The sequence below is a fragment of the Pinus tabuliformis genome, chromosome 2_1 (assembly GCF_031772625.1).
Source record: "Pinus tabuliformis cultivar Carrire ecotype Pingquan chromosome 2_1, CPIR1, whole genome shotgun sequence".
NCBI lineage: Eukaryota > Viridiplantae > Streptophyta > Pinopsida > Pinales > Pinaceae > Pinus > Pinus tabuliformis.
In genome coordinates, this window is record NC_142299.1 from 594,938,477 (window position 1) to 594,948,700 (window position 10,224).

General features: G+C 34.0%; 1 protein-coding gene across 1 annotated transcript; it reads right to left on the minus strand.

Moving 5' to 3' along the window:
• Positions 1–5,544: 5,544 nt before the first annotated feature.
• Positions 5,545–7,963, minus strand: LOC149201859 (WAT1-related protein At5g07050-like). The gene is made up of 7 exons (XM_089399845.1): positions 7,752–7,963; positions 7,545–7,604; positions 7,103–7,219; positions 6,687–6,918; positions 6,412–6,573; positions 6,119–6,270; positions 5,545–5,899 (listed from the first exon to the last, which is right to left on the minus strand). Exons 1-7 carry the CDS (start codon positions 7,940–7,942, stop codon positions 5,773–5,775), a joined length of 1,041 nt encoding a protein of 346 aa, XP_089255971.1. The 5' UTR covers positions 7,943–7,963; the 3' UTR covers positions 5,545–5,772.
• Positions 7,964–10,224: the final 2,261 nt, after the last annotated feature.

Below are 10,224 nucleotides of genomic sequence, written 5' to 3' on the forward strand. Positions count from 1 at the left end.
CCCCTTTTAATAAGGATTTGCCTCCTTTTTCTAAGGATAATGGGCAAACTTCTTTTTGCGATAACTCCTTTATCCAGAGTCCATTTTTGTCCATTCAAATTACAGTGGATTGAGATTGAAGAGATCTATGCAATGAGACTATTTCCTAGAGCATCCTTTGATTTTAATTTTTCCTCTATGAGGAAAATTCATAGACTTAGAAGTCTATTTTATATCCATTTTGGATCACGCCTTCCCACTAAAAATCTTTTGGACTCAAAAAGACAGATATACTAATCTAAATAGTAAATGAGAGTAACAACACCCTATTCTTTCAGCCTCGATGCACTTGCCTTGCATAGTGCCTCTGAACCAAAGCCTTTGAACACTCCCTTCCTGGATGTGCTTGTCCTCCTCGGAAGAACTATTTTCCTCCATTATTTCCTGCAGGATTCTTGCTGAGAAGGTTACAAAAGGTAGTTTCAACTTCTCTTCCCTGATCATTGATCCAAGGTGGCTCAAACCAATGTGAAGTTACATCTGGTTCACAAAATTTTTATTTTTACCTGTTTGACATACTGTTAACAACAACTATTAACAACAACGGGATTATAGACAACAACTGGATGGCCTAAAGTCCTGCTTCAACAAAAGAAACACATTTCACATCTTGTGAACACCTCCATGTTTTTACATCTGTATACAAATGATTGACTAGATAACAAGCCAACAAAACATGCCTTTAAAATAATTGACCCTTCAAGTCAAGCATGTAGAAAAAGAAACAATTGACCCTAAAGTTCTTTTTCAAATATGAAACACTTCATCATTATCTCCATCTTGGAGACCAAATCAACTTTTCCCAAGTCAATATTGCATTACATGCATGTTTACAACAAAGTAATCAACCCTTCAAGTTAATCACACATACATGTTCAAATACAAGGAAATCATCAAAATCTCTGTGTTCATGCATATCATATGCTTATGCATGCATTTCATCTTTCAACTTTCGCTTAAGTACACTGTACTTTCGAAGCTGAAATGAACATAATGTTGCAGCAATAAAATGAGTCTCCTACTCAACCTTTTCCATTCACCTTCTTGGTAAAACCCCGCAACTTGCATTCCATTAACAAAGAAATGTAAATAGATGCAACTTGATATAATGCATTTTCAAAAAGGCATGCAACCTTAATTGGATAAGAATTCTAACCATTTCTTACCAATCCATTTCAAAGGTCCTTCCTTTGTCTACACATCAGCATCAACATGTGAATCATCCTGAAACACATCATTTATGGAAACTTCCTTTCCATTCCTACCATTTTCTCTTTCCACCTTCTTCAAGTTTCATGGAAGCATTGTTGGATTCAGAGTCCAACACTTTTCAGCAATGTGTCCTTGCTTATGGCAGTAAGTGCAACACATGTGCATCTTCTTGACATCATTATTTTCCTTGTCCAATGGACCTTTGGCTTTTTGCTTCCTTTCCTTCAAACATTTCCTATATGTGGCCATTCTCTTCCAACATCTAGAAACATTATGGTTATCCAAACCACAAAAGGAACATGTAATTCTTTTCCAATACTTATATGGAAATTTATCATGCTTTACATAATAAAAAAGAATATTATTAGAACCAAATTTATACCTTTCTTTTTCACCTTTATTGCCTTCATGAGGAGGTGAATTGAATGAAGAAGTAGCTCCCTTTGGAACACCATCAATCTCTTCTAGGCTGTCAGAGTTTCCAAGACTTTCTGGTTCAAGTGTATGCTGATATACATATTCTTTCTGCAATGTATGCTTCACACTATTGCATTCCCCAAGCATACAATCTTCACACTCTTGAGGTAGAAGACCTGGAATGAAACTACTTCTTCGAATTGTTGCAATGGCCTTCGCGGCAGCATTGGAAATTTCTTCATAGCATTGTCCATAGCCAATACCTAAATACTTAGGCCTTTCCTAAACTATTATTGGCTCAAAAATACACTATGCATGTTTGCCCAAGCCTTTTCCTTCATAGCTCATCCTGGACATTAACTTGCAACCTATGCCTCTGGTATGTTTTTTAAAAGAACTAACATAGACATTCTTAGAACAATTTGAAGACAAACATGAATTGTATACCTCTTCTTCAAGTTGATACTTGATCAAGGCTTCTTTGGCAACAAGGAGCTATGTCTCCAACTCATGCATCCTTTTCAAGTTCATATTTGCAATATGAAGACGCCTCTCAATTTCCTGCAATTTTTCAGAAAGCAACTGCTTCTCTTCCTTCATGGAATTCAACTTCTCTCTAAGTATGATGCTCTTCCTTCCATCCTCATACATTTCTCTCACCATATCCATTATGATGAACAAGTTTTGCTTCATGTCTTCATCAAAGACTCTTGTGAAGAAAGAATATTTGTGAACTCACTTATAGAAGTAGTCATTATCAAAATGAACAAAAGAACTTCAAATGAGATTAACAGAGAGCTTATTCAAGAAACCTTTTGCAACAAATCTCTTGTGCTTCAAGGATTGGCTTCAGGTCCTTTAGGATAAGAAGAATTCCTTCAGCCCTTCTTCCCTCTTGTCCTCTCGTGGACTTAGTCATCAATAGCTTTCACTTCTGCAAACTCACACAACAGTCAGTTTACAAACATCAAAGAGCTAAATTATTTATACTATTTGAATGGCTTTCAAGTCAAACAAGCATATAGATTGCTCTATCAATCAAGAATTCTGGTCTAATACCACTTGCATCATGATACCATTTGCTCTGGTATAACCTAAGCTCTGATATAACCAACACTGATATAACTAGCTCTGATACCACCTTCTTTGAAGGTGGGGTTAATCAACTTGATGCTTCGGTATAACCCGCTCTGATACCACCTAATCTGAAATGGGGCACTAAAGGCTTCTTGTCAGCTTACAAGAACCTCTCCCACTCCAAAGCTTATATATATTTCACAGATCTATGCTTATGATTGATAAATGCGGAATTAAAAGTGCTTGAAAGACGTGTATGCTTGTGTTTTTTTTAAACTGTTCAAGTGCTTATGTATATTTGTTTATGTTGATGTTTAAACATACATAACAGTAAATAAAGTAGAAAATCAACAAATGCATAAGACAACAATATAATTAGGAGTTCACCCAAACCTCTTAAACTACGTCTCTGTGAGCTCTAGTCAACTTGACTAGGCTCTCTAGGATTATGGTAAACTTCTTTTACAAGTTCCACACTCAACCCCATTAATTTGAAACTGAACCTATGGGTTTAAAATACCATCTTACCCCTGGCTGTCCTTACTTTGCAGATAGATCTAGGCTTCTTTGGACTAGGCTCCTTCAATTAGTGCTTTGAGCTATCTTGAGCTCTAGCTTGCACCAACTCCCTCAAAAGTCTCTTAACTGTCTCTGGAACTCCTTTCTCTGTCTTCATCACACTCTGGACATTAGCAATAGCTTGATCATTTGATCTCTTTGTTTTTTTGAACTTCATTACAGCCCATGACTCTTAGAAGTTTGTTTGAGCTCTCTGGCTCTGCAGCTTTGGCTCTCTAGCTAACTGGCTCTGGCTCTCAGCTCTCTAGCTCATCTGGCTATGGCTTTCTTAGTTATTTGGCTCTGTCCATGTGGCTCTGCCTGCAACCTCTGGTGGCTCTGCCTCTGCTCGACCCTTTGGCTCTAAAGCTCTCAGGCTTTCTAGCTCTCGACACTCAAGTTCTTGGGCTCTCTGTCCCTTTCATGTTTCGCTCGATCTCCAAGTGACCCTTTGCCAATTATTCTCTATGTGTATTTATCGTGCATCAGTTTTCACTTCTACAAGCATGGAAGACCAATCAATTCATTAAAGAATTAGCTTTCCCATTGAAAAGCAACGGTGGGTACAGGAAACCCAGTGGTTTGGCCTCCTCCTGCAATCATCTCGAATTCCAACACATCATGGAAATACATAGAGAAACACACGAAAAACACATTATGGGCCTTTTAGCTAGACTTCAAATAATATAGAATCACATCTATATCCATCTCGGGTCTGTGTTCTTCATCACTCATCGCAAATTGCATTGCCTATGGCAAAACATCAATACACGGGAAATAGATAGAAAATCCGAAGATCCAGACTTCAAATAATATGAAATTTCCCCTTTAAGCCTTTCGAGTCCATCATTCCATCGCATATCACAATCACTTTGCGTAGGCCAAAAACCGAAATACATGGAAAATACAAAGAAAATCCACAAATCCAGATTTCAAATATTATGAAATCGCGTCTATAAACATATCGGGTCTGTGCCTTGATCGCTAATCGCAATCGCATGTCGCATATGTCAACAGCCCTTTGTATTGTTGTGATGCGACTCACCAATCACCGATAGACACTATCGCATATTGCACAGTCACTTAATCACGTCGCATTGTCGCAATGGCCCTTGTATCGAGGATTTGCTAATCATCGATCATGCTATGGACGCTATCACTATCACCCCATCGCATCACTGTATCACATCAGCATGGGTCTATGTTTCTGATCCTCCGATTGCTCGATCACCGATATCGCAATCGCTAATCGCACATCTAAACGTCTCGGGGTCCCGATATCGCTTAAAGCCTTTCTCCGATTGCGATATGTCGAAGATCGCTAATTGGGGATCATTAAGGACTGCTACTCCACCCTTTAACATTGTGATGTGATGTTTGCATGGAAAGCCTTAAGCCCTTTTAATAAGATTTGCCTCCTTTTTCTAAGGATAATGGGCAAACTTCTTTTTGCAACAACTCCTTCATCCGGAATCCATTTTCGCCCATTCAAATTGCAGTAGATTTAAATTGAAAAGATCTACGCAATGAAACTATTTTCAAAAGCATCATTTGACTTTCATTTTTCCTATCTGAGGAAAATTCATAGACTTAGAAGTCTATGTTAGATCCATTTTGGATCAATATCCATGGTTAAGAACATTTTCATCTTGTTATAAAATATTTTGATTGTGAAATAAGCTATTTTTGTTGGGCATGTGGTATTGATAAGGCATGGTATTGTAACAATGTCTATTTTTTTCAAATTAATAATATCCATGGTAAAGTGGGGATGAACATCTATGGTTAAGAATCTTTTATTGTTATAAAATATTTTGGTTGTGAAATAAGTTGCAGTTTTTGGGCATGTGTTATTGATAAGTACTCATTTTGGCCCATGGTATTGTAACAAAGCCTATCCACAAGTTCAAAACAAAATCAAAATATAACAAATTGAATTTTATTATTTTTACTACTTTAACATTTTATTATTAATTGAGCCAACAATTAAATGTTTACAATCATCCAGATACTAAGGTATCACTTTTATTTTATTTTTTACTTTTTTAATTATAATGATATTTAAAATTGTTTACATACTTACATTACACCATCGCAATAAATAAACATGATGAACAAATAATCTTAAATAATAATAAATAGAGTGTAAATTTATTATATAGGATTTAAATCATAAAAAAAATACAATTCTGGAAATAAGCTCTTTATATGAATCATTAACTAGAAAAAGGTTATATAATTCTTGTTTTTCTCTTAATCCATGAGTTTTGAACCTGTTTTAAATAATATTCTGCCTCCATAATTAAAACACTTCAGCCAGATTCCCAATTGAACTGCCTCCACAAAGAAACCATTTCCTCCAGTACACTCTTAAGATATATTCAAATACACTCTTGAGATATATACATTAACCATTAATTAGGAAACGTTAACATAAATACTTAATGAATCCACTTCATCTTTGCGATGCTATTTTGGTATTCCTGTCGAAATATTACTGTTAGACTCTTCGCCATCACATGGGGCTTTCACGTCCTTTGCTTTGCCCCAGAGGGTAGTATAAAGTCCCAGAATAATCAAAATTGCGCCCACTACCCTACAAGTGTTCAGCATCAATATCACTAGATCAGAATTGCATTCACCGCACTACACATTTTCAGCGTCAACATCAACATGATACACACTGTTTCGAATCTTTACAAAATCAGAAGTGGTCATGTGCAGGGATGAGGTGAAATACGCTATTTTTGAGAAATATTTCAATCGCTGCATGATAAATATTAATGGAAATTATCGAAATTGTATTGTTGCTTACCTTCCCAAATGGAGATTCACTAGAATAATGATAAGCTCCATGATTGCAGTGCAAATCGTGGCTAGTGGGTTGAATATTGCCACGAACACAGGCCCTCTCTGGCTTATACCCCAAGCTATCAAAAAAAATACCACTGAAGAACCTACCATGCCCTGAAACATTGAATGTATTTATCAATCAAACTATGTATGAAGGATTGTTCTAATTAATGTTTTGCTGCTATATTTAATCTGTTAATTCGCGAGAACTTTTTATTCCAACAAACAATTTGTGTTGAGTATCATGATGCTTACCGTATATACAATACTCAGAAGATCAATATTCCATCCTATAGACCATACATTCGACTTCTTACTCCCGAAGATAATACCAAGTAGAGCTGATTCTACTGCACTAACAACATTCAAGAGTGTTGTTAATGATAGCTGAGCCGGGTACCTCTTCAGGACAGGTGCCTGTGTTGAATTTCAACAATCATACCGTTGACAGTCAAAGAATTATAAGCAGAATAATATCAATGGAATAGGTAGATAAAACTGAAAATGTAAGTAAAGATTTTAATGATGACCTGAAAAGCAATATAGGCAGACCAAACAACAACGGCCACAAAGACGAGGATGGAGCCTAGTACAATATTAGGCTTAGATTTGTAAGTGATTTGATGACTTTTCGCACCAGGCGATAAAAAATGAAGTTCGGGTCCCCTGTATAAGGTCATGACCATTGCACCAGTAACGCTTATAACTGTGCCCACAACTTTTGCTTGTCCTCTTAAACTTCTGAGATTCACTTTCTCCTGTCTAGCAAAACAGGCAAGTTGAATTAGCATCATGCCCAATGGTAATCCCCTGACATGCAGTATTGTAAATTAAAGATGTGCAGAATTCATTTGATAAACAGAAAGGAATTTGACAGCTTGAGATGCACTGCAATTTCCAAAACATAGTTCATTTGGCATGGTAATATCAACGTAACAACTTCTACCTTCGAAGTGTGGCTATTACAAAAGTTAAAACGGGAACAAGATTAAATGCTGCCGCAGTAAACGTGGAAGAAGTGTAGTGCAATCCTGGAATGTAGCAATTATGAGTGATCGCGATTCTGTAACAGAAAATCGATAAAAAATGATTTTATATACACTGCCGACACTAACGCTATAACACTATGGGTAAATCGATTTCAAACACGAAACCAGAGTTAGTGAGACTTGCTTTTATATTGCTGGTACTAACTTGCTTTTATATTGCTGGTATTCTCTTATAAGAAAGACTTCTGGGTGAAGCCTCAAGAAAAAATTTGAACACGTTCATTCAATAATATTAGAGAAAATATAATGTCAGAGCTAGTGTCTAGCAAACACCTACCCACTTCCAAGCAAGAAAATTTGAAAAAGAACAGGCCATGTCAAAGGTGGTCAAACACCTACCCACTTCCAAGCAAGAAAATTTGAAAAAGAACAGGCCATGTCAAAGGTGGTCGTTGCTTTCTGCAAAACGGGATGACAAATTAGGTAATGCTCTGTTTCAGCGTCTCTCTCTATGTCTATAGCTAGTTAGTTCTATGATATTGTTCATTCGCTAATTGAAAATAATTTTTTTAAGACCTAAACAAAAACATCAGAATGAGCGTAAACCTTTCTAAAAAATAAGCCAGAGGTGCAATAGTTATTGTTGCAAAAATCTGTCTGTATGTCACAAAAACAAAGTGATTCATGCCATCTCCTAAGGCAATTCTCACCATAATGTACACGCCTGCAGAAGCTATCTGAACTATAATCTGAGAAAGATAGGGTTTGAGTTTCTCAATTGGCTGCAAAGAAGCCATTATATTATACTTCCGGCTAACCTGGCCGGAACCTTAAACGCTCACGGGATATTTGAAGGAGACTGGCCTATAATCCTTCTTATATACCAGTGAGATTAAGCGCCCAACACTTAGAAAGATCAGATTCTTTGAAGAAAGGGACTCAACTTACAATCCGGTTGGTACAATCATTATTATCTTCTCTCCAATATTCGAATAAAATAATAGCATAAGGCTTAATTTGGAAGATGCGCATTAAGGATTAATTTGGAAGATGCGCATTCAACTTTTGCTATGGTTTGTCATTGACTTCAGCGCACCAAATGCTTGGCCATTATGCGATGCTATTCTCCAGTTTATCTCGTACTCTATTTTTATCAACTTTCTCATATTCGAAGATATAAGAGCTCTTAGTTTGGAAATACTTTTCTTTTTATCAACTTTTTCATATTCGAAGATTTAAGAGCTATTAGTTTGGAAATACTTTTACAGGCTCCTCACATGCTCTTTTCATATTCTGTTACTATTTCCTCTTTCAGATTCGAAAATCTGATTATGCTGGTGTTAAATTACCTTTACACTCTGTTCCGAAGATGATAACATAAAATAAATTAGTAGCATCGAGATAGTGCCTTGAGTCGCATCAACTTCCAATGGGCTGGGGCCCTGGACCCTGTTGCATCTGGAGCCCCACCACAACAGGTTGTCTGCCGCAAAAATATTATAACAAACAAGTAATTAGTGGCACTGAGTTAGTGCCCTCAATCTACAAATCAGCTTCCAAATATCTGCATACTAGTAGATCTGAAGCCCCACCAGAAATATTGTAAGTTGAGGCGTTTCAGTGCGTCGAGTTCAGTTGCGGCGTTTCGGTGGATCAGTTCGAAGAGAAATTCAGTTTACTTGTGAGGTCTGGGGCAGATGCATTGAGAGTGGTGTTGATTCGGTTCTAACCATTCAATTCTTTTAATATAAAGAAACCAACTTTATATTTTTTTAACATTAAGAAAATTGCATTTGATTGATAATATAAATTAATAAATGATACTTTTATAGTTGATAGTATGAATTGATAAATCTAGCAATGATACTTTTATAGTTGATAGTATGAATTGATAAATCTAGCAATAGATGAATTCAAATGAAAGTACCATATTAATATATATTTATGTGGGCACGTGTTCATTTTAAAATCTTGTAAGTCTTCGGATATCATTTATAATATGAATTTATGAAAGATACCCATAAATGATTTCAAATGAAATTATCATATTAACATAGATCCATTTTAAGATATCATTATTCATACCTATAAATGATTTCAAATGAAATTATCATATTAACATAGATCCATTTTAAGATATCATTATTCTAATATCTTTTTAAGTTTTTGGATATTTTATATATTATGATATATAAAATATTATGTGTTTTATGAATGAAAGGAGAATCAATATTATAATCTTTTCACTTTTTAATTAATAAAGAACTTCGTGATATTTTTATTATTATAAACTTAAATTTAATTTTAATTTTATAAATAATACTTTATACAGATTTTTATATTTTATTTTAAATTTTAAATTTCTATTTAACATAAATTAATGTTAAGTACTATTTTAACTATTAACTTATTATTCATTATTTATCTAATAAGAAAAATTACTATATATTTATATAAAGTATGATATTAATATATTATATTTGAGATGAATATATAAATAAATTTACACATCACAAACAACTTCATTATATTTTTATTATTTTACATATAAATTTAATTCCAATTTTATAAATAATAGTTTATATAGATTTTTATATTCATTTTTAATTTTTAAATTCAATTTGACATAAACTAATATAAATTAATGTTAAATACTAATTTTAACGGTTCACTTATTATTCATTATTCATGTAATGTAATAGGATAAATTATTATATACATTTATATAAAGTATGACTTTAATATATTATACTTAAAATTAGCATATAAATAAATTTACACATAACAAACAATTTCATTATATTTTTATTATTTTAAATTTGAATTTAATTCCAATTTTATAAACGATAGTTTATATAGATTTTTAAATTTAATTTTTAATTTTTAATTTTAATTTAACATAAATTAATGTTAAGTGCTAACTTAAACTATTGACTTATTATTCATTAGTCATGTAATTGGAAAAATTACTATATATACTTATATACAGTATGACATTAATATATTATACTTAAAATGAGTATATAAATAAATTTACACATAACAAACAACTTCATTATATTTTTATTATTTTAAATTT

Coding starts and splice junctions, on each gene's coding strand:
- LOC149201859 (XM_089399845.1), bottom strand. CDS start 7,942: ATGGCTTCTTTGCAGCCAATTGAGAAACTCAAACCCTATCTTTCTCAG. Junction 7,605..7,751: donor CTGGCTTATTTTTTAGAAAG/GTTTACGCTCAT, acceptor CCCGTTTTGCAG/AAAGCAACGACCACCTTTGA. Junction 7,220..7,544: donor ATTTTCTTGCTTGGAAGTGG/GTAGGTGTTTGA, acceptor TTTCTGTTACAG/AATCGCGATCACTCATAATT.